Source organism: Triturus cristatus, chromosome 2_2 (genome assembly GCF_964204655.1).
Source record: "Triturus cristatus chromosome 2_2, aTriCri1.1, whole genome shotgun sequence".
Classification (NCBI taxonomy): Eukaryota; Metazoa; Chordata; class Amphibia; order Caudata; family Salamandridae; genus Triturus; species Triturus cristatus.
The window spans coordinates 1,160,582,665-1,160,607,846 of NC_140582.1; the positions used below are offsets into that span (position 1 = coordinate 1,160,582,665).

At 46.3% G+C, this 25,182-nt stretch overlaps 1 protein-coding gene across 1 annotated transcript in view; it reads left to right on the forward strand.

The window, feature by feature from the left end:
* Window positions 1-24,888, forward strand: part of LOC146863279 (uncharacterized) — a 41,254-nt gene extending 16,366 nt beyond the window's left edge. The window contains exon 3 of the mRNA XM_085643165.1: window positions 24,167-24,888. Coding sequence (XP_085499291.1) covers window positions 24,167-24,888 — 722 coding nt within the window. The remainder of the gene's footprint in view (window positions 1-24,166) is intronic.
* The last annotated feature ends 294 nt before the right edge of the window (window positions 24,889-25,182 follow it).

Below are 25,182 nucleotides of genomic sequence, written 5' to 3' on the forward strand. Positions count from 1 at the left end.
TTCCCGACGCGTTTCGTGTATCACTTCCTCAGGGGCATAGGGCTTGAAGGCAACAGCAAGGCATTTTTGGCGGCATCTTTTTGAATTCCAAACACCCCGCCTCAGTGGGCGTGGCCCTCGAAGTGGCCTGCTGGTACTTGTAGTGCCCACCTTCTTCCTCTAGTGAGTTGCTTGCTGTTGGCAATCAGAATCAATGACATCACAGTGGATCGTGGCACCAGATTGTAGTTCACTGCCAACGCTTGTATTCCCCTCAAAAAACGGCACCCGTGCCATTAGCAAATCCGCCGGTTGACGGGTTCGCAGGAATGCTGTGAACAGCATCGGGTCGTCTTCCGCGGCTCAGGCTAGCCGCTAAACATCAAACATCACCAAGTTGCCTGCTGTGGAAGACGCCGCACCACAGGTAAGTATTTGCCAAAATCTGTTTATTGATGGAAGCAGCAGCGTGAATCACAACTTAGTCCACCAAATTCAAAAGTCCATTCCCGACGCGTTTCGTGTATCACTTCCTCAGGGGCATAGGGCTTGAAGGCAACAGCAAGGCATTTTTGGCGGCATCTTTTTGAATTCCAAACACCCCGCCTCAGTGGGCGTGGCCCTCGAAGTGGCCTGCTGGTACTTGTAGTGCCCACCTTCTTCCTCTAGTGAGTTGCTTGCTGTTGGCAATCAGAATCAATGACATCACAGTGGATCGTGGCACCAGATTGTAGTTCACTGCCAACGCTTGTATTCCCCTCAAAAAACGGCACCCGTGCCATTAGCAAATCCGCCGGTTGACGGGTTCGCAGGAATGCCTGTGGTGCGGCGCCTTCCACAGCAGGCAACTTGGTGATGTTTGATGTTTAGCGGCTTGCCTGAGCCGCGGAAGACGACCCGATGCTGTTCACAGCATTCCTGCGAACCCGTCAACTGGCGGATTTGCTAATGGCACGGGTGCCGTTTATTGAGGGGAATACAAGCGTTGGCAGTGAACTACAATCTGGTGCCACGATCCACTGTGATGTCATTGATTCTGATTGCCAACAGCAAGCAACTCACTAGAGGAAGAAGGTGGGCACTACAAGTACCAGCAGGCCACTTCGAGGGCCACGCCCACTGAGGCGGGGTGTTTGGAATTCAAAAAAGATGCCGCCAGAAATGCCTTGCTGTTGCCTTCAAGCCCTATGCCCCTGAGGAAGTGATACACGAAACGCGTCGGGAATGGACTTTTGAATTTGGTGGACTAAGTTGTGATTCACGCTGCTGCTTCCATCAATAAACAGATTTTGGCAAATACTTACCTGTGGTGCGGCGCCTTCCACAGCAGGCAACTTGGTGATGTTTGATGTTTAGCGGCTTGCCTGAGCCGCGGAAGACGACCCGATGCTGTTCACAGCATTCCTGCGAACCCGTCAACCGGCGGATTTGCTAATGGCACGGGTGCCGTTTATTGAGGGGAATACAAGCGTTGGCAGTGAACTACAATCTGGTGCCACGATCCACTGTGATGTCATTGATTCTGATTGCCAACAGCAAGCAACTCACTAGAGGAAGAAGGTGGGCACTACAAGTACCAGCAGGCCACTTCGAGGGCCACGCCCACTGAGGCGGGGTGTTTGGAATTCAAAAAAGATGCCGCCAGAAATGCCTTGCTGTTGCCTTCAAGCCCTATGCCCCTGAGGAAGTGATACACGAAACGCGTCGGGAATGGACTTTTGAATTTGGTGGACTAAGTTGTGATTCACGCTGCTGCTTCCATCAATAAACAGATTTTGGCAAATACTTACCTGTGGTGCGGCGCCTTCCACAGCAGGCAACTTGGTGATGTTTGATGTTTAGCGGCTTGCCTGAGCCGCGGAAGACGACCCGATGCTGTTCACAGCATTCCTGCGAACCCGTCAACCGGCAGATTTGCTAATGGCACGGGTGCCGTTTATTGAGGGGAATACAAGCGTTGGCAGTGAACTACAATCTGGTGCCACGATCCACTGTGATGTCATTGATTCTGATTGCCAACAGCAAGCAACTCACTAGAGGAAGAAGGTGGGCACTACAAGTACCAGCAGGCCACTTCGAGGGCCACGCCCACTGAGGCGGGGTGTTTGGAATTCAAAAAAGATGCCGCCAGAAATGCCTTGCTGTTGCCTTCAAGCCCTATGCCCCTGAGGAAGTGATACACGAAACGCGTCGGGAATGGACTTTTGAATTTGGTGGACTAAGTTGTGATTCACGCTGCTGCTTCCATCAATAAACAGATTTTGGCAAATACTTACCTGTGGTGCGGCGCCTTCCACAGCAGGCAACTTGGTGATGTTTGATGTTTAGCGGCTTGCCTGAGCCGCGGAAGACGACCCGATGCTGTTCACAGCATTCCTGCGAACCCGTCAACCGGCGGATTTGCTAATGGCACGGGTGCCGTTTATTGAGGGGAATACAAGCGTTGGCAGTGAACTACAATCTGGTGCCACGATCCACTGTGATGTCATTGATTCTGATTGCCAACAGCAAGCAACTCACTAGAGGAAGAAGGTGGGCACTACAAGTACCAGCAGGCCACTTCGAGGGCCACGCCCACTGAGGCGGGGTGTTTGGAATTCAAAAAAGATGCCGCCAGAAATGCCTTGCTGTTGCCTTCAAGCCCTATGCCCCTGAGGAAGTGATACACGAAACGCGTCGGGAATGGACTTTTGAATTTGGTGGACTAAGTTGTGATTCACGCTGCTGCTTCCATCAATAAACAGATTTTGGCAAATACTTACCTGTGGTGCGGCGCCTTCCACAGCAGGCAACTTGGTGATGTTTGATGTTTAGCGGCTTGCCTGAGCCGCGGAAGACGACCCGATGCTGTTCACAGCATTCCTGCGAACCCGTCAACCGGCGGATTTGCTAATGGCACGGGTGCCGTTTATTGAGGGGAATACAAGCGTTGGCAGTGAACTACAATCTGGTGCCACGATCCACTGTGATGTCATTGATTCTGATTGCCAACTGCAAGCAACTCACTAGAGGAAGAAGGTGGGCACTACAAGTACCAGCAGGCCACTTCGAGGGCCACGCCCACTGAGGCCGGGTGTTTGGAATTCAAAAAAGATGCCGCCAGAAATGCCTTGCTGTTGCCTTCAAGCCCTATGCCCCTGAGGAAGTGATACACGAAACGCGTCGGGAATGGACTTTTGAATTTGGTGGACTAAGTTGTGATTCACGCTGCTGCTTCCATCAATAAACAGATTTTGGCAAATACTTACCTGTGGTGCGGCGCCTTCCACAGCAGGCAACTTGGTGATGTTTGATGTTTAGCGGCTTGCCTGAGCCGCGGAAGACGACCCGATGCTGTTCACAGCATTCCTGCGAACCCGTCAACCGGCGGATTTGCTAATGGCACGGGTGCCGTTTATTGAGGGGAATACAAGCGTTGGCAGTGAACTACAATCTGGTGCCACGATCCACTGTGATGTCATTGATTCTGATTGCCAACAGCAAGCAACTCACTAGAGGAAGAAGGTGGGCACTACAAGTACCAGCAGGCCACTTCGAGGGCCACGCCCACTGAGGCGGGGTGTTTGGAATTCAAAAAAGATGCCGCCAGAAATGCCTTGCTGTTGCCTTCAAGCCCTATGCCCCTGAGGAAGTGATACACGAAACGCGTCGGGAATGGACTTTTGAATTTGGTGGACTAAGTTGTGATTCACGCTGCTGCTTCCATCAATAAACAGATTTTGGCAAATACTTACCTGTGGTGCGGCGCCTTCCACAGCAGGCAACTTGGTGATGTTTGATGTTTAGCGGCTTGCCTGAGCCGCGGAAGACGACCCGATGCTGTTCACAGCATTCCTGCGAACCCGTCAACCGGCGGATTTGCTAATGGCACGGGTGCCGTTTATTGAGGGGAATACAAGCGTTGGCAGTGAACTACAATCTGGTGCCACGATCCACTGTGATGTCATTGATTCTGATTGCCAACAGCAAGCAACTCACTAGAGGAAGAAGGTGGGCACTACAAGTACCAGCAGGCCACTTCGAGGGCCACGCCCACTGAGGCGGGGTGTTTGGAATTCAAAAAAGATGCCGCCAGAAATGCCTTGCTGTTGCCTTCAAGCCCTATGCCCCTGAGGAAGTGATACACGAAACGCGTCGGGAATGGACTTTTGAATTTGGTGGACTAAGTTGTGATTCACGCTGCTGCTTCCATCAATAAACAGATTTTGGCAAATACTTACCTGTTGTGCGGCGCCTTCCACAGCAGGCAACTTGGTGATGTTTGATATATATATATATCCAACAACGAAGGTTACCCTTATGGAAGAGCCACCAGGTAGTTCAATTCAAGCACTTTTCTTTAATGATGTGCAGCAGGGCAGAACAGAGACGGGCTTTACAAATCAATGGCAGTTTCTGTCAGACGCGTTTCAGGCTTCCCTTTCTTCAGTGACAGAGGGTGCAGCGAAAAAACCAGGTGAAGCGTGCTGCTAATTATACACAGTGAACCTCCCCAGTGGGCGTGGCTGTTGCTACAGCATGCTGGTTCCTGTAGTAGCACTAAAAATAACTTGCTCGTTTGAGTTTCACCCAGAGTCCGCTTTAAAAACAAATGAATCCCAAGTGGGTGGAAAACACAGTCTTGTAACAGCGCTGCTGTTTTCATGCAAATCATTAGGCTTTTACCTCCCGCATACCGGTGACCTCACAACCGAAGTCTCCGCGGGTCGGCCGTGGCAGAGGGGCTTCTTCCGCGACTGGGTCAGCCGCAATAAATCCAACAACGAAGGTTACCCTTATGGAAGAGCCACCAGGTAGTTCAATTCAAGCACTTTTCTTTAATGATGTGCAGCAGGGCAGAACAGAGACGGGCTTTACAAATCAATGGCAGTTTCTGTCAGACGCGTTTCAGGCTTCCCTTTCTTCAGTGACAGAGGGTGCAGCGAAAAAACCAGGTGAAGCGTGCTGCTAATTATACACAGTGAACCTCCCCAGTGGGCGTGGCTGTTGCTACAGCATGCTGGTTCCTGTAGTAGCACTAAAAATAACTTGCTCGTTTGAGTTTCACCCAGAGTCCGCTTTAAAAACAAATGAATCCCAAGTGGGTGGAAAACACAGTCTTGTAACAGCGCTGCTGTTTTCATGCAAATCATTAGGCTTTTACCTCCCGCATACCGGTGACCTCACAACCGAAGTCTCCGCGGGTCGGCCGTGGCAGAGGGGCTTCTTCCGCGACTGGGTCAGCCGCAATAAATCCAACAACGAAGGTTACCCTTATGGAAGAGCCACCAGGTAGTTCAATTCAAGCACTTTTCTTTAATGATGTGCAGCAGGGCAGAACAGAGACGGGCTTTACAAATCAATGGCAGTTTCTGTCAGACGCGTTTCAGGCTTCCCTTTCTTCAGTGACAGAGGGTGCAGCGAAAAAACCAGGTGAAGCGTGCTGCTAATTATACACAGTGAACCTCCCCAGTGGGCGTGGCTGTTGCTACAGCATGCTGGTTCCTGTAGTAGCACTAAAAATAACTTGCTCGTTTGAGTTTCACCCAGAGTCCGCTTTAAAAACAGATGAATCCCAAGTGGGTGGAAAACACAGTCTTGTAACAGCGCTGCTGTTTTCATGCAAATCATTAGGCTTTTACCTCCCGCATACCGGTGACCTCACAACCGAAGTCTCCGTGGGTCGGCCGTGGCAGAGGGGCTTCTTCCGCGACTGGGTCAGCCGCAATAAATCCAGCAACGAAGGTTACCCTTATGGAAGAGCCACCAGGTAGTTCAATTCAAGCACTTTTCTTTAATGATGTGCAGCAGGGCAGAACAGAGACGGACTTTACAAATCAATGGCAGTTTCTGTCAGACGCGTTTCAGGCTTCCCTTTCTTCAGTGACAGAGGGTGCAGCGAAAAAACCAGGTGAAGCGTGCTGCTAATTATACACAGTGAACCTCCCCAGTGGGCGTGGCTGTTGCTACAGCATGCTGGTTCCTGTAGTAGCACTAAAAATAACTTGCTCGTTTGAGTTTCACCCAGAGTCCGCTTTAAAAACAAATGAATCCCAAGTGGGTGGAAAACACAGTCTTGTAACAGCGCTGCTGTTTTCATGCAAATCATTAGGCTTTTACCTCCCGCATACCGGTGACCTCACAACCGAAGTCTCCGTGGGTCGGCCGTGGCAGAGGGGCTTCTTCCGCGACTGGGTCAGCCGCAATAAATCCAACAACGAAGGTTACCCTTATGGAAGAGCCACCAGGTAGTTCAATTCAAGCACTTTTCTTTAATGATGTGCAGCAGGGCAGAACAGAGACGGGCTTTACAAATCAATGGCAGTTTCTGTCAGACGCGTTTCAGGCTTCCCTTTCTTCAGTGACAGAGGGTGCAGCGAAAAAACCAGGTGAAGCGTGCTGCTAATTATACACAGTGAACCTCCCCAGTGGGCGTGGCTGTTGCTACAGCATGCTGGTTCCTGTAGTAGCACTAAAAATAACTTGCTCGTTTGAGTTTCACCCAGAGTCCGCTTTAAAAACAAATGAATCCCAAGTGGGTGGAAAACACAGTCTTGTAACAGCGCTGCTGTTTTCATGCAAATCATTAGGCTTTTACCTCCCGCATACCGGTGACCTCACAACCGAAGTCTCCGCGGGTCGGCCGTGGCAGAGGGGCTTCTTCCGCGACTGGGTCAGCCGCAATAAATCCAACAACGAAGGTTACCCTTATGGAAGAGCCACCAGGTAGTTCAATTCAAGCACTTTTCTTTAATGATGTGCAGCAGGGCAGAACAGAGACGGGCTTTACAAATCAATGGCAGTTTCTGTCAGACGCGTTTCAGGCTTCCCTTTCTTCAGTGACAGAGGGTGCAGCGAAAAAACCAGGTGAAGCGTGCTGCTAATTATACACAGTGAACCTCCCCAGTGGGCGTGGCTGTTGCTACAGCATGCTGGTTCCTGTAGTAGCACTAAAAATAACTTGCTCGTTTGAGTTTCACCCAGAGTCCGCTTTAAAAACAAATGAATCCCAAGTGGGTGGAAAACACAGTCTTGTAACAGCGCTGCCAGTAGGTAGTTATAGTTAGGACCCTGTTTCCATAGGAAATCCGCAACATTCTATTTGGAATAACTTTGGCGCCGGTCGACGAATCCTCGCGAAATTTTCAAAACTAATGGGGCGCTACGCTCCGCTCCTACCCTGAAAGTCTCGGGGGGATTCGTCAAGCGGGGGCTGAGAAAAAAGGGGGGTCCCAAAACACGTTTTCCCCATGCATTTTTCCATAGGAACTTTAGACACAGCTACAGCCCGAACGGCTGAACAGAATTACTTGTAATTTGGCAGAGAGGTAGTCCTCAGGTCAAGGGAGTGCCTTTTGTAGGTCTGGTGTAAATCTGTTCAGTAGTTCCTGAGAAAATAGCATTTAAAGCAATATATATATCTGTAAGCGCGCTCCGAGCGCGCACCGTAAGCTTACCGTACGCGTACGGTGCCGTGCGCGAGCGCGATTCTGATTGGCTGTTAGATCTTAGTAAACATTCGAATCGGTCGAAACCGGTAAGTGTCGGCCGCCATTTTCTCTCTCGCACTCAGGTGCTAATGTGACTTTAATAAAAGGCAGCCGCTGGCAGAGGGTAGGTGCTGACTGAGCCGGCCCCCGACGCAACCCAAATAGGGCGCTGGCAGCCTCGGCAAAACCTAGGAAGCCCCGTTCAGATACACGAGGGTTACACTAGCTTGGTACGCTCTCTTTTTTCCTTGCTGACTAGGTCACTGTACCCCGCAGCCCCGTACCACTTTTAACCTCCTTTAAGACGTGGGTTACCCCTCCAATCTCTGGCACCCCCGTCTTCACCGTGCACAACCTTTCACTTTTCTTTGGTCCTGAAGAAACGCCGCTGACCCGTTCGGGCATTTTAGGCGTGAAACATGTCGACCTTTTATTAAAGTCACATTAGCACCTTGCGCTTATTAGTGACCCTGCGACCTTTTGGTCTTTTTACTTTGCCAGAGGCTCCATTATATTAAAATTCACTTTTTGGACACCCCTAGGCATTTTTATTTTCACACACCTCGCACGCACGCAATCACTTACCTCTCGGATCCTCCTTACTGTTTTTTGGCCCACATACCCGCATTCACCTTACGGCTTTTCTCTTTAAAAGACCTCTGATAAAGAGACCCTTCGGGGGACCGTCGGGCATTGCAGCGCCGGCCCGACGAGGAGCAATAACAAGCCCAATGATGAAGCAAGACATCCCTCGGGGTGTGTGAGGGCTAACCAGAGGCTACATAGAGTCCTCCCCTTCGGGATTGGATCCTTGAGACTGGGGAAATTTCTCTCTGCCTCTTTTCATCTCCCCTCTACCCCCCTCTCCTCCCCCCCTCTACACCCTTTCTTCTATCTCTACTTATGTTGAGCAGGTGATCGTTATTTTTGTTTCACCGCCAACAGGGAACAATGTCCTCATTGATTTAAGTGCCAGAAAGCCACCCAAGGCCCAAAAATAAATTTTTTACTTTTTTGAAAAAACGCCGAAAACGCTTACCGTACGGTAAAAAATTAAAATAAAAAAAACAAAATCCATATTTTCCCCCACCCCATGTGCAAAAGGAGCCCGAATGGCACCTATTGTGCATGGCATATTACACAACATTGGACATTTAATAGCAAACCTTTCAGAACGAAGCACATAATATGTCCTCCGTGTGCGGACGGTGCGTGAGGGGCATTGTGCGTACATGGCCCATCCAGCCTAACGTGGGCACGCGGTGCGCGTAGCGCACGGAACGAACTGCGTGAAGTGGGCGCACACGGCACGAATGGCGTAAAGTAACTTAGCATTTAAAAAAACGTACAAATTCACTGAAAAAACCATAGGTTTCACACACGTTATAGTTAGGAATTAGCATTTAAAAAACCTTGCAAATTCACTGAAAAAAACCATAGGTTTCACACAAGTTATAGTTAGCTGTACATTTCACTCGTAAAAAACCAATGAAATTCCACGTTATAGTTAGTGCAGGCAACTATAACTCACGCGACCGCAATCCTCTGCTAATGACATATGTGTCTTTATGAAAAAAAAATATTTGTAATATATGTATAGCTAAAATTTAATGGAACAAGACATGGGCAAATAAGTGTCTAAATACAGTATTAGCATCAGCAGAGGATTGCGGTCGCGTGAGTTATAGTTGCCTGCACTAACTATAACGTGGAATTTCATTGGTTTTTTACGAGTGAAATGTACAGCTAACTATAACTTGTGTGAAACCTATGGTTTTTTCAGTGAATATATATATATATCCAACCAACCAGGATCGTAGGAGTGTACGGCGAGGTAGAGAGCCTCATACATCCAACAAGAACTGCAACAAGCCATTGGAACAAGTATCCCGGGTCAAGAAATACAGAGCCCTCACTCAATTTTGGATTCAGCGTATGTTTATTCACACACGGCGACAATTAACAACCCAACGCGTTTCGGAGTTCACGCACTCCTTGGTCACGGGTTAGGCATATGCAGACTTCCTGCCTCATTTAAAGAGACAGAATGTGAATTTTACAAACAAAATAGAAAACATACTTTTCATAGTTTGTGTATTTTTTCACACAAGCAGTGTCTTATATGCGTATTATTTACATAGGTCCTGCTTAATTCACATAATGTAGAAATATAAGACAACAGGTACGTAACAACTGGTCAATCAATCAGTAGTATTGTTACATGGCATGATATGAATGCGCACACGGACTCGCATATAATTACACAGCTACAAAATTAATACGCTGCGTGATTTACTTGAGGCAACTCTAAAGCCCATGTGAGCAGTTACAAAACGCCGAGAATCATATAATACAAATCTATATTGAGACTTATATCAAGTTGGTACCAATATGGCATCTGTGTATCCCAACTTGTATAGACAATGATACGCCAAAATATAGTACAACTATTAGTGACTAAATAAGAATTAATAGTGACTAAATACAAAATAAAAAATGAAAATGAAAACCAATCACGCTCAGTGGGTACTTCATCCTCAAGGTTATTCATCAAATTTTTGTCATTTTATTAGAAAAAAGTTGGCTACTGCCAAGTATTGCTAAGATAAGAATGATCTAGCCCAAGTGGGCTTTACTAGCTGTCATAACAATGCCAGGTCCAACTAGGTAATTAACATCACTGGATGAATCAGGTTGTGCCTCAGCTACACTCAGTTACATACTGCCACAGTGGGCTCTTCCAGACAAAAACCAACATTGGACATGACGATAAGTTTTCTATGGACATAAGCTAGCCCTCTAAGATATAGCAGCTTCTCTGCTCTTTCAGACTTCTCCATCTAATACAAACAAAAGACAAAGTATTTGATTAAAAACCCAATGTCACAACACACAATTTAAAAAGGCATAAGCCTATACAGAAGAAAAGAGGGAAAAATTATTTTGCAGAAAACAACATTACCTAAATGTACAGCCATTTCTTCATCCAAATTGAAACCATTGGGCTACAGAGTATTATACTTGATTATCATTTTGGACTCAAGTCTTCTCAGCTCGGTGGTACGGTCTCCCCCTCTTCCACATATGGATATGGTGTCCAGTACCACAAATTTCAACAGACTGCAATTTTGAGCGTGGTGTGTTTTGAAATGGCTTGCCATCGAATAGTCCTTGTCATCATTACGGATGGCACGCATGTGTTCCAAAATGCGTTTCCTGGCCCTATGCATTGTACTGCCTGTATAGGCTAATTTAAATGGGCAATGGAGGGCATATACCATATTTGTCAATTACAAATGGTTTCTGCTGAGATGACAGTTTCACAGTTTTACAGCTACTGCTGAATAATGATTACACTTATAAAAACCTTTAGTAGTGCTCTTAGTTGTTTCAGACTGCATCAAGGATTGACATAGTGAATCTTGTAAGGATCTTGCCTTTCTAAATGTTATTTCCGAATTTTCCCCAATTACTGTTGTTAAATCCGGATCAGTATGCAGAACATTTCAATATTTTTTTAGACTTTTCTTTAAATTCCATGACTGGTTATTATATTTGCTTATAAATCTGATTTTTTGTTAAGGTGATTGTTTTAGCCTGGGACAGAGTAAACTATTCCTGTCCAACCTCCTCGCCTTATCAACTGCATTTTGTATTCTTTTACGACTATATCCCCTGTCACTGAATTTCTGTTTCATGATAGTTAATTCAATCCCTCTTCAGTGCTGCAAATACGTCTGGCGTGCATCAGTTCACTATATGGGATACTTTCAGTAAGGGCCCGGGGTGGCAGCTGTTAGCTCTAAGTAGGCTATTCCCTGCCATGGATTTCCTAAATAAGTGACTAACCAGTCGATCATCTTCAACAGTAAGTTGAAGATCTAAAAACTCGATCATCTTGTTTTTAATATGGCTTGTGAACGAAAGATTGAGGAGTATATATATATGAATAGTGATTTGGTCATATCAGCCTATGTGAGGTTAATAACAAATGGCTCTTGATTATTTTATATTTTATTTTCAGTATGAATATCTAATATAATAAAAGAGTCAGTTTTGAGTAAAACTATTTGAGAAAATGTAGAGCTCAATCTGGCTACTTTATGTCTTTTTAAATTTGTGTTCTTTCATTTGTGTGTAACATTCACGTGAACGGATATATAAAATGGTTGAAAAAATGCTGTAGAGCACATGTGATCAAGGTCACTTTTGGTGGTCGAAACGCGTCATGGACATATGTGAATAAAAAATAAAATTGCACCTTAAGATCTTGGAGTCCGTGCCCATTTCATTGTGAATGGTAAATGGCAAAGTTCTGGGATTGTTTTCATGACTTTTGATACGAAAGACAGCTGCTTCCGTTTCACTGACCCCCTCCCCGAGGGCTGGTCGAGAGGCATACAGCTGATCTGGATATCTACAACTCTCGGTTGGAGTCAGGCCTTGGTTACCCCCTGTCGAGGCCTAACGTACTCTGAAAGCAGTGGCGGCGGTGAATCACAAGTTGGAGGACCCGTGTTGCAAAGCAAGGTCGGCGGTGAGTCTGGGCAATAGACAGGTGGGGAGGTGTGCTTTTATGCTAATGTGATATAGTGAGACACACACGTTTAGGATTCAGATTTCTGACAATTCACGAATACGTCTGAGTACACGATGCGGGAGAGGGACGCAGCCACCAATGCGCTTTTTGAAAATCTACCTGATACCACTGATAATATACGACAAGCTGGGTCTTCGAATGTGTCTGCTGGCAATGATGTGAGATCACTTCTAAGGGAGTTAGAAAAAAATCAAAAAAATTAACTGACTAAATGGTGGGAAAAGAAATCACTCCAGAAGTATCAGGAAGTCGGTTGAGTGCCGCGTGAATTATGCATTATGCTAGCACCGAGTTTTGAAAACCATAATCCCTCGATTCGAATTTTGATAAAATATGCTAAAACAGATCGGTAAGTAATCCTCAAGGAAAGTGAATGTATCAATATGGAATTAGATAGTCTGAACAAAAGGAAGTGAGTTCGAAAAATCTAAGTGAAATTATGAAAAGACTCAAAAAGCACGATAAAATGATTAAAGCAAGAAAATAAGCAAGTTTGCAAGAGATAAAACACTTTCTCAAGAAAATTTGATTCCATCTAAAGGCAAAGCTTGACCAATTCCAATATGGTAGGTCAAAATGACAGAATTAATAATCAAGCCGCTGTTGCCACATCAGAGTCTGACATCAGCTCAGCAATAAATGAAACAGGCTCGGAAGATGGAAGTGTGTCCTTCAAGACGAGAGGTGCTTATTTGGGCAGCTTGACGCTTGCTGAAGAATTGGATTTTTTTTGGTGAGATCGCTGACAAACATTTCGACAGAGCAATCAGCAGCATATACAAGGAAAAGAAGAAATCAAAGGAGACGGGAAAGGAGGAAATGCAACAAACACAAAGAGCAAAAAGCAACAGGGCAGCAAATGGAGACGGAAGTAAAAGAGATTGATAGCACGGTCATTAACCTGTCTGATATTCTGTTAAACAAAGCAGAGATGCAACTATTATCACTCGGTTTTAAGTTTTGCCCTGAGTGTTACTTCAACTACAGTCAGACATTAATTGATGTTTTTAAATTCATCAGGAAGTTAAAACTTGCTAAATACCATAAAATCAAAAAAGTACCTAATCAGACTACGCTGTAAACTAAGTCTGTGAGAACTGACTCCGAAAAGTTGCAAGTATCGGATATGCCTACATTGCGAGCACTGCAAGAGTTACTTAAAGAGAAAAGAGTAATGATATGCCAGTATCATCCCAATGTGCATTGCGAGAGGATGGCATCAATCCCTCAGGAACATCTATCAGTCCGTTCAAGCCTGTATCCACCTTCATGCCCATGATGCCACGAGATGCAGTGGACATTTTCAGTGAGCGAGTTGTTGAGGAAATTAAAGTGCTTAACAGCAAAATCAAGAAAACATGTAGGAAATATAATATATCAAAAGAGGCAATACAATATATATGCTAATTTCAAAAAGACTCTGAAGTAATAATCAATAAATCAGACAAAGGAGGAAAAGCTGTACTTTGGCCGAGAACTGAGTACCTCAAGGAGGCGTATAAACACCTCAATGACCCAATATGCTACAAAAGATCTAGCATGCGACAAGTGAGAAAAATCAAAGGCGAACTCAAAGAAGATCTAAATAGGTGAAAACGCGAGCGTTTGATTTCTAAATATAAACATACATTTTTAAATAATGAGTTTCCAGTAATGCCAGTGATCTACTTTATACCAAAAAATCATAAAGGCAGATCTCCAGTACCCGGACGACCGATTACTTTGGCGAGGAATGGTCTATTGTAAAAGCTCACACAATATGTAGACTACTTTCTCCAAGAATTTGTTGTCCAGTTACCATCAAATATTAAGGACACTGGCGATTTTTTTAAAAGACATAGGATAAACCTTGGTCTGATGATTACATATTAATGACTGTGGACATGACCTCCCTATACACCAGCATTGAACAAAAGGGATGGTATTAGAGCGGTCGAGCCTTATCTCAAGAAAAGACCTATTCAGGTTTATAATCATAATTTAATGATATTGAAAATGATCGACTCGTGTTAAAGAAATATTTCATCCTGTCTGGCAATGAGGTGTTCCAGCAATTAAGGAGGGTTGCCATGGGTGCCTGTTTCTCCCCCAGCTAAGCGTGTTTACATGTGGGCTGGTAGGAGGAGCGGGTACTAATGGAGAACTTCCGTATAGATTGGGATGAACGTGTGGTAAACTGGATGCGATTCATTAATGATGTGTTTGTAATATGGAACGGTAGGAAGGAGACTGCTGGCAAATTTGTGGAACATATCAATGTTAACGCATTAAATTTGCAATTTACCTCTCATATTGATGCATGATCCATAGAATTTTTAGACGTACAGATATATGTCAAGGGTAACAAATTAGAATCCAGATTACATCTAAAAAAGACGGCAGGCAACTCCACTCTGCACGCATCCAGCTTTCACCCCAAACATTTGATTAATATCATCCCAAATGGAGAAATGCTGAGATTAAGCAAAATCTGTAGCTCAGATATGGATTTGGCTATGTGTCAACAGGAAGCAAAACAATGATTCATTAAGAAAGGCTATGTAGTCAATATGATCAATCAAGCAATGATAAAGGCTAATGAAAAATCTAGGCAATCTATTTTGTTTCAAACATCCAATGATTCAGATTCAACAACACATCCCTGCTCTACTGATTAAGGTGAAATAATCAACATTAGACTTATCACTACTTATAGCAGGCAAGAAAGTTCCATCAGATCTATCATCAATAGCCAATGGCCTATAGTTCTTACGGATTCCACCTTGAGTCAATTTCTTACCAATAAACCGAACTTAACGTTTCAGCGGGCTCCATTAATGAGAAAGGAATTAGAACCTCAAGACCTGGCCCTTTGACTGATCCGGAGCTGCAACCCCCCTCCCCCACCCCCTTTCCCAGCACCTTGAGACCCTCTTGGGCGAGTAGCGCGCTTTATAAACCCCTGATTGATTGATTGATTGATTGATTGAAGGCATTTTCAAATGTAGGTCCTATAGAGCATGCTGCTTTGGCATCAATACTTTGAACTGTATGTCGGCATTCAGTTCAAAACCTATTGAATTGAAAGGTTTTTACAATTGTAGGACAGACTTTGCGGTAAATGTTCCTGTATGCACCTGCCGGCTTCAATATGTGGGTAGCACCAAGCTGCAGGTACGTGTGAGGATTTTGCAGCATTTAAGGGCAATTGTGAACTCGGACCCCACATACCCGGTGGCACACGACTTCAAACAAGCCCAAGATAAAAATCTAAATTATTTGAAGTACTTTGTCATAGGCGCAGTCCCAGTATTGAGAGGAGGGAATCGAGAAAAGATGTGGTGCCAGCTGGAGACCCGATTCATTTTAGAGTTAGAATCCATAGCTCTTAATGGGCTTAATACCAGTGAAGATTTGCACAATTTTCTATGAATTTTTCATGAGGGAAATAATAATAATATTAATATGGCTATTGATGGTTTTATTAATCTTTTAAGAAAATAGTAATGCTCTTACGAATATTTCATGAATTTAAAATCAACTTCACTTTATACAACAGAGACATCTAAATTTGAAATATCTGTGGTCAATTAACAATGAATGCAATTTACATGTTAGTATTTAGGCTGCAGTGGTTCTTCCCTTTATTAGCAATTTTTTGCACTATGCACTTTATTTAGTTTGCACCTTAAACTTTAAGCACTTTAGTGAGCACTTGATGATAGTGGTACCAATGTACATCAAATCAAGAATGAACTAGTCGTGACTAGTATATTATTGAGTTCTTCATTGCTCACATATTGGTACCAATATCACTTGTTAGGAGGGGTCCAGGGACAAAATATCTATCAGGGTTTTAGGACGAAGATTAATAAAATAGAATATGATATAGGTCCCTGCAGCACTACACGGGTAGTAAATCTTGCCGTGAGAATGTTCTGTGTGTGATAGCCAATTTAGTGATTTGGCCATATCAACGTATGTGAGGTTAATAACAAATGGCATTAGATTATTTTATATTTTATTACATTTTCAGTATAAATATCAAATATAATGCGAGAGTCACTTTGAGAAAAACTCTATGAGAAAATGTAGAGCTCAATCTGGCTACTTTATGTCTTTGAAAATGTGTTTTCTATCATTCTAAAGCATTGTAGTCTTTTTTCAGTTACCGCTATTCATTTGTGTGTGACAATCATGTGAACGGAAATATAAAATGGTTGAAAAAATGCTGTACAAAACCATTGAAATTCCCCCGTTATAGTTAGTTCAGCTAACTATAACTCGCGCGCCCGCAATGCAATGCTGATGACGTCACATATTACATCACTCATGACATGGTCAGTGACATCACTCATGATATCACTGATGACATCTCAAATGACATCACTGATAACATCATCCAGTGAATGTGTGTTTTTCTGAAAATTACATATGTTTTATATATGTATATCTCAAGGTCGATGGAAGAATAAATGGGTATATAAGTGTCTAAATGGATGATTTGTTTTTGAAAAATTGATTGTATAACTGACTGATTAAGTGTATCTTAGTGAATACATGGCTTAGTGAGTAATGTTTAAATGTGTAAATATCTGTATCAGTCTCTCACTTTGTGTATAAGTGGCTGCATGGTTTGGTGAGTAGCTACATGAGTGTCTATATAGGTTATTAGTTGGTTTTTTGAGTATCAGTATGAGTGTCGGAGTGTCTGTATGGTTCGGTGGGGGGTATTACGTAGTGCATAGGTGCATGAATGAGTGACTCACTGTTTGTATGTGTTGAAGACAGCATGTGTGCAGGACTGTATGGGTGGATGAGTGTGTGCATGGGTGTGTTAGTGAGTGATAGACTGTCTCAATAGTGTCTTTATGAGTAACTACATATGTTTTAAACTAGTATATGTGACTATTGGTGTATATAAGTGAGTATATGTGAGAGTGAGAGATTGAAAGAGTTCCTGTATGAATAAGTATGTGTTTCTATAAGTGATTGTTTAAAAGACTAAGTATGTGTAAGTTTCTGTAGAAGTAAGTGTGGTGGTGTGTGTATAACTGTATATGCAAGTAAATGGATGTTTGATTCTTTATTAGCATGAGTGACTATGTGTGTGAGTAACTCTATGGATGAGTGGCGTTGTGTAACAGGATGTATAGGTGTGTGAGTACATATGATGAGTGAGTACATGTATGAGTGACTGTATAGGACTGTTGGTGAATGAGTAGATGTGTATGTGGATCTTAGAATTACTGAATAGGTTGTTGTAACTGGTATTGGTATGTCCATTGTTTTGAACATTGTTGTTTCTATTTTTGAATGTGTGTATCAAAGGTTATATTAGGGGAAGAGGAGGTCTGCCACTCTATCACAAGGATGATGTCATCAGTGATGTCATTAGTGATGTCATTTGAGATGTCATCAGTGATGTCATTAGTGATGTTACTGACCATGTTATGAGTGATGTAATATGTGACGTCATCAGCAGTGCATTGCGGGCGCGCGAGTTATAGTTAGCTGAACTAACTATAACGGGGGAATTTCAATGGTTTTGTACGAGTGAAAAGTCCAGCTAACTATAACGCCCCTGAAACCTATGGTTTATTCAGTGAATTTCTAAGGTTTTTTAAATGCTAATTCCTAACTATAACATGCCTGAAACCGATGGTTTTGTCAGTGAATTTCAAAGGTTTTTTAAATGCTAATTTCTAACTATGCCTACAGAGATAGGACATGTGAAGAAAGAAGAAAAAACGCACAGAAAGAAAAAAAAGAAATGCAGAAAGAAGCAACAGAAGTCCTCAAAGACGAAGAAAAGTGCAGGAAGAAGGATAAAGTGCAGAAAGAACAAACAGAAGAGCAGAAAGAAGCCTTGTTGCAAAATCATCCTGTACCCTCAACTTTTTCAGACGGATACTGGTGGTAACTGAGTCTGACTAACCAGTCCTAGAGCCAGTGCTATGTTAAAAGACACTCAGAATACAGTGAAAACACCTACATACACTAGGGAATACTACTATGCGTTGGGGTCCCCCTGTGATCAGCATGACCTCCTCTGTAAGCCCCTAGTATATAATAGGGCAGGAGATTAAAACTACCTCTTAAAACGCACCACAGGGCGTGTTTGCACACGTCACCTCAGGCCCCGTCCCCTCACTTCCCCACTGTGTAAACACGCCCTGTGGCCGTTTTAAGTTGGGAGATTAAGTCCCCTTGAATCCTGAGGGTCCCTAGGGTCCAACTAGACCACTAGGTAAGCCAGTAAGCGCCACAGAGCTGCGTTGCAGAGAGATGTAAAAAGGGGAACGGCCTAGACCACCTCTCTGCAACGCAGCGGAGTGGTGCTTACTGGAAGCACCTGGTGGGCTAGTTGGCCCCCAGGGTCCCTCAGGATTGAAGGGGAATTATTTCCCCAACTTAAAATGTGCCACAGGGCTTGTTTGCACACGTTAACTCTGGCCCCGTCCCCTCCCTTCACCACTGTGTAAACACGCCCTGTGGCCGTTTTTAGTTGGGAGATTAAGTTCATTTGAATCCTGAGGGTCCCTAGGCTCCAACTAGCCCACTAGGTACCTCCAGTATGTGCCACAGAGCTGCGTTGCAGAGAGGTGTAAAAAGTGGCACGGCCTGGACCACCTCTCTGCAACGCAGCACAGTGGCGCTTACTGGAAGCACCTGGTGGGCTAGTTAGCCCCCAGTGGCCCTCAGGATTGAAGGGGAATTATTTCCCCAACTTAAAACGCGCCATAGGGCGTGTTTTCACACGTCACCTCAGGCCTCATCCCCTCCCTTCACCACTGTGTAAACACGCCCTGCGGCCGTTTTTAGTTGGGAGATTAAGTTAATTTGAATCCTGAGGGTCCCTAGGGTCCAACTAGCCCAGTAGGTACCTCCAGTATGCGCCACAGAGCTGCGTTGCAGAGAGGTGTAAAAAGTGGTACGGCCTGGACCACCTCTCTGCAACGCAGCTCAGTGGCGCTTACTGGAAGCACCTGGTGGGCTAGTTAGCCCCCAGTGGCCCTCAGGATTGAAGGGGAATTATTTCCCCAACTTAAAACGCGCCATAGGGCGTGTTTTCACACGTCACCTCAGGCCTCATCCCCTTTCTTCCCCACTGTGTAAACATGCCCTGTGGCCGTTTTTTAAGTTGGGGGATTAAGTCCCCTTGAATCCTGAGGATCCCTAGGGGCAAAATAGCCCACTAGGTACGTCCAGTAAGCGCCATTGCAGAGAGGTGTAAAAAGGGGCACGGCCTGCACCACCTCTCTGCAACGCAGAGCAGTGGCACTTACTGGAAGCCCCTGGTGGGCTAGTTGGCCCCCAGGGTCCCTCAGGAATGAAAGGGAATTATTTCCCCAACTTAAAACGTGCCACAGGGCGTGTTTGCACACGTCACCTCAGGCCCCGTCCCCTCCCTTCGCCACAGTGTAAACGCGCCCTGTGGCCATTCTAAGTTGAGAGATTAAGTCCCCTTGAATCCTAAGGGTCCCTAGGGTCAAACTAGCCCACTAGGTACCTCCAGTAAGCGCCACAGAGCTGCGTTGCATAGAGGTGTTTAAAGGGGCGTGGCCTCAGAATACCTGTCTGCAACGCAGCTCCCTGGCGCACACTGGAGATACCTGTTGGGCTAGTTGGCCCTCAGGGACCCTCAGTATTCAAGGGGAATTAATTCCCCAACTTACAACTGGCCAGGAGGCGCGTTTGCAGAGTGCTGCAAGGAGGGGGCGTGGCCTCCAGCGCGATGCCGGTCTTTTATTTATTTAATTTTTTTAAGAAGGAGGGCTGTGTGGCTCCCCGTCTTTTTCTAATTTACTGGCCCTGGGGACCCCATCCCCCAGGGCCTGCACCCTAATTTTTTTTGTTGAAAAAAATAAATTTGGGCCTCCCAAGGCCTTAATCGGCTCCGGGGACACCAACCCCCGGGTCATGGCCTTTTTTTAATTTATATTCTTTAGGAGGGGGCTGCGTTGCCCCCCTCCTCAGGCCACTTATTTCTCCGGGGACCCCATCCCCCGGGGCCGGCCTTTGTTTTTTATTATTTTAAAAATATATATATTTATAGAAACACCTAGGACATGCTGGACAAACCGTATGTACCTATCACCATGACGATTTGCGTGATATTAATTAAAAGGCGAATATGCATAGAATGAATCCCCATGGAATGTATTTACACCGCTAGTGAAGCTCTGACGTGTCTGACGCCCTACCGTGCCTAATCCCGGCGCCCCCGCCGGTGGGTACTCCCCAAGTAGACACCCTTGTCGTTTATTTATACAAACATGGGTAGCTATTGACGGGCACATTTAATATACACGCACACCAAGCCATTCAAAGGGGATTCGACAAAAATTCGACCAAACTATGCAAGAAACCCCCCTCACGGTTAATAAAAAACACATCCACCGCCGGATGTGTAATACTTTTTATTTTACTCTCTGGAAAGGAGACGAACCTCACTTGAGAATCACAGCGTGCTCCTGGCTGAGCCCAATGCTGTGTTACACCTACTAGTGCCCGCCGATTGCCTCACACCTCTGTGTTGTATTCCACCAGCTAGTGCGTATGCTATGACACTCTCTAGCCCATGTGCACTGTAACACCACCCCGTGAATATGTCATGCCACACTTGCCTTCGCACGGGTTATATTGCCCCATCTAACGTGCCTTCCTCGATGTGTATGTTATAACGCACAACGCTATGCCATACATATTACAATCTGGGATCCATATCTTTGTCACAGTGCATATGCAACGTTACACTCCCCAGCACATATTTTATATTACAACTTTAGAGACTAGTTATGTTACACAACACTGCCCTGTGCATAATACACTCCAAGGCACATATCGCATAGCACGCGCTAGTGCCTGTGCTATCTCGCGCTCTCCAATGAATCTGTCATTGCACACAATGTATTGCATATTATATTTCACGCCCCGGTTCGTCTTATATCACACTTTTTGGTGCATAGTTTATACCATATACTACATCTAGTTTTCATTTTCAATCGTGCTCTCAGGACTATGTTCTATATAACACTGCGTCCACCTACACTTTTCATGGGCATTACATTTTGCGATGGGGGTGGAGGGTCAGGGGGTGTTTCTGCCAAGTGAGCCCAGAGTCACAGTCACAAACGTCCTCTTCTTCCTGAATAAAAGTGAGATTATGCTGCATACTTGTTCATATTTTAAGTAGTTCGCACAGATACACATTTTAAAAACAATAACGTTCCTAATACCCACCTTCTCTGAACAGTTAGCTTGCTGCCCCATCCACCTCCTCCCTATCCTCTGTTGTCTGAATCCATGGACTAGCCTCCTCCCTCCTGCCATGCATGGTCTGATGTGCTGCCACTGCCCTCCATTTAGCATGATGTATCAGTCCACTCCTTCTGCCCTCCATTGCCCAATTCTATGGCCCATCATTGACCTCCTGCTTAGCCTCTGTGCTTAGCTTGCTGCCCCTATTCTCCTTCCCCCTGCCCTCCGATGTCTTTGAGCATGCCCCTGCTCCATCCTTTTTGCCCACTATGTTCCATGGACCTGCCACTCCTATCTACTCTGAGTGTTCTGTTGAGCTGCCACTCCCCTCCCACCTGCCTAGCATTGTCAGATGACTGTATCCTGTCCCTGCCACCTCCACCCTGCCTGTCCACATGCCATGCCCCTATCCCCTTCCTCCTGTCCTCCATGGTCCATTTTACTGCCACACCCTTCTGCCCTCCCTGATCTGTTGTGCTGCAACTGCTCCTCCTGCCTGCCCCGCGCGGTCCGTTGTGAGGCCCCTCCCCCTGAACTCTCTTGTCTGTGCCCAGGTCCTGACCCTCCCTTCTTTCCTCCATGGTCCTTTGTGCATGCCCCTGCACCCTCCTTCTTGCCTATCATAGCCATTGTGCTGCCACTAACCCTCCCGCTTGCCATGCATGGTCTTCTGTGCCCCTGACCCCTCCCACCTTTCATCCATGGTCTGTGTGCATGCCACCATAGTCTCATTGTTGCTCTCCATGGTGTGTCCTGTTTCTAGTGCCCATCCTGCCTGACCTCCATGGTCATCTTGCTGCTCCTGCCCTGCCACCTTGCCCCCAGCCCTCTGTTTCCATGTGCAGACCCCCTATTCCCTCCTTCCTGGCTTGTCTGTTCCATTGTAATGCCCCTGATCCGTCCCTCCTGCCCTTTATGGTCTGTTATGCTGCAGCTTTCTCTCCTGTCTGTCCATTATGGTCAGCAGCTACCATTGCCTCTTTCCCATCTGTTCTCTGTTGTCCATGTGCATGGTCCTGTCCCCTCCCTATTGCTTTCTATGGATTGTTGTGCTGCACTCCCGTCCCGCATGCACTGTGTGGTGTATTGTGCTGTTGCAAACCCTGATGCCTGCCCTGTAGGGTCAGTTTGGTGCACCTCTCTATGTCCCTCCTGTCCTCTGTTTTCCGAGTCCATGTCCCTACCCCAATTCCTCCTGCCTACCATGATTCAATGTACCATACTTGCGAACATTTTGAACTTGGTAAGAGGGAGATTTTGAAAAAAAACTGGGGTATTGATTTTCCCCTTTGAGTTACATTGAAAAAGAGGAGATTGTAGACAGGAGACAGATCAAATAAAGCCCATTTGAGCTTAAAAACATTGGACGTTTCCTGGCTGAAACGGGTCTGTTGGCATGTATGGTTGTACTACCACTGCCTCTTCCTTCTGCCCACAATGGTCTATTATATTGCCACAGCCTCTCTTGCCAGTCCTGTATTGTTGGTTTGTTGCCCCTGCCCCCCTTTCCACTGCCCTCCATAGTCTGTTGTGCTGCCACTGTCCTTCCTGCCTGCCCAGTGTGGTCAAATTGTTGCCTCTGCACTCTCCTACCTGCCTTCAATATTCAGAGTCCGTGCCCCTGGCCTCTGCCTCTCAACAGTATCCCAATGAACAACTAGATTGCTAACATTCTATATTTATTACAAAAGTGTGGAACGCCTGACGTCATCTTGATGTAATCAAAACTGTAATACCTAGAGTATTTCCTTTAGAAATTACATATATGAGAGGGTCTTATTTGCATCAAAATTATGGTTAGTGCTATAAAAAAATAAAATGAGGACATATTTTCTGAGTTTTCAAATAGCGACAAAGAACTTATTTGTAATCTTTATGTTTTTTTAACCAGTTGACCACTTGATTAAATGTTGCACCTTGGCGAGAGGATGTGGTGTTACTTCCAGAGCTGCAGATTTTGCAACTGGGGAACCAGGTTGGAGTTTCTGCTTCAGCTCAACATTCTGTGATTGTGGTCAAATCACTTAATCTCCCCATGTCTACAACCAAAATGAATTTGATCTTGTGTGATGTAACCAATGCTCATGTAAAGCATTCCAATACCTGACAAGTCTGCACTATATAAAACTGCAAATACACAAAAAATAAGTGTTTTGCACACTTCTGTCATTTGGCTACATGTGGGCTACATCTGGGTGATATTTGTGCTGCATTTAGGCTCTTTTGTGTCTGGTGGCCATCTTGGGAGATTTATTTGTTATGAAGTTTCCTAATTTCCTCATTTACTGCAGCCTCCTCAGTAGGAAATGCTTTCAGTTTTTTACTTTGATTCCATCAAGAAGGTATTTAGATATGTCACACATTTGCCATAAATTCTGAATGTTAGCACTCTAGTTGCTCATTAGATCACTGTAGTAAAGCTACTGCACACCACGGAAGTCTGCTGCTGGTATTAAAAGTGCATGTTTCAGTCTGCATATCAGAATTTTTTAATGAAATAGAAGAGGATTTGAGAAGTCACTCAAAATGTGCCCTAATTTTTCTTTCTTCAGCACTAATCATAATTTCTATGGCAAAATGAACCCCCTCATTGTGTTCCTTTTTAAATTAAATGTTTTAAGTGTTACCAGTTTATTCCAATCAAGATGGCTTCAGGTGTGCCATACTTTTGTCATAAGTAAGACAGTAAGCGCTCTAGTTGTTCTTAAGAATACTCTGGGACATTCTGTCATTAGGCTATACTTGGGCTACATCTGGGTGATATTGGGGCGTGGTTTGGACGCCGATCGGGATGGCGGCGTGAGCCTGCAGCTCCGTGCCTGATCCCCGATAATTATCCTGTAAACCGGCCGAAACGCGCCGCTGGTGGCGCAAGCCTGCTGCGCTGAGCGCCGGGACGACAGTGGACGCCGAGAACGAGACGGCGGGGGCCCGGGCGAGGCGCTGGAGCCGGGTCGCGGAGCGGGACGAGCGGCGCTCACAGAGCAAGATGGCGGCGGCCCCGAGCGGCGAAGCGTAACCAGTGCCGGACAGAAGCTCGAGACTGCGGGGAGGCTCGCCGCTGGCGGGGCTGGGCGGAGCTGGCCACCCGCTGCCCGGGGCTCCGGGGTCCCGGTGCTGGTGCGGGGCGCTCTCCGCCGCGGCGGCGGCCGGGGATTCTGCTGCCCCTCCCCCATAATAGCACGCAGCGGCCTGGTGAGGGGAGTCCGGCTCCTGGTGCGAGACGCCGCGCCTCAGCGCGCCCAGCGCAGGCAGCGAGGGGAGCGGTGGAGCCTGCGCTGGACTTCTGGGCTGAGCGGCCGCCTGCGGAAGGACGTGGCTGGCTGGAGCGGCTGCTGGGCTGCGGAGAGGACGAGCTGGGAGCAACAGGGAAGTTGGCGGCGGGGCCGGGCGAGACGCGCCCAGTGGTGGCGGCCGGACGGCGATGGCGGCCTGAAGAGACAGCAGTACTCGGATTGGGGAGCGCTGCGGACCGGCAGGCCTGACGACTGTGGGGTGGCGCCCCCCCCCGGGTGCGAGGCTGGCCCAGTGGGGTGGATCGAGCTGGATTGTCCTCGGCGCTGGAGCAGGGATGCGGTGAGCCTGCGCTGTTGCTGACGCTACAAGGGGCCGCGGAGGGCCCTTGCGCCTGTAGCGGGTGGCCTTGGCGGGAAGACGACCTGTTGGCCGCGAGCGGAGGGACTCCGGGCTGTTGGGCCGCCGGGCCCTGGGGGAGCGGACCGCCCCCCGAGGAGAACACTGATATCGGTGAGCGGGCGCCGGGCTCCGGGTCCTCTCTCCTGGAGTGGACGGACGGTGGGACTGACCTGTCTTCCAGTGGTGCCCTGAACTGGAGCTGGTGCGGGCGGGATGACCACTAAGGGTGTAGCACCGCATTTGCCCCCCGGGCAC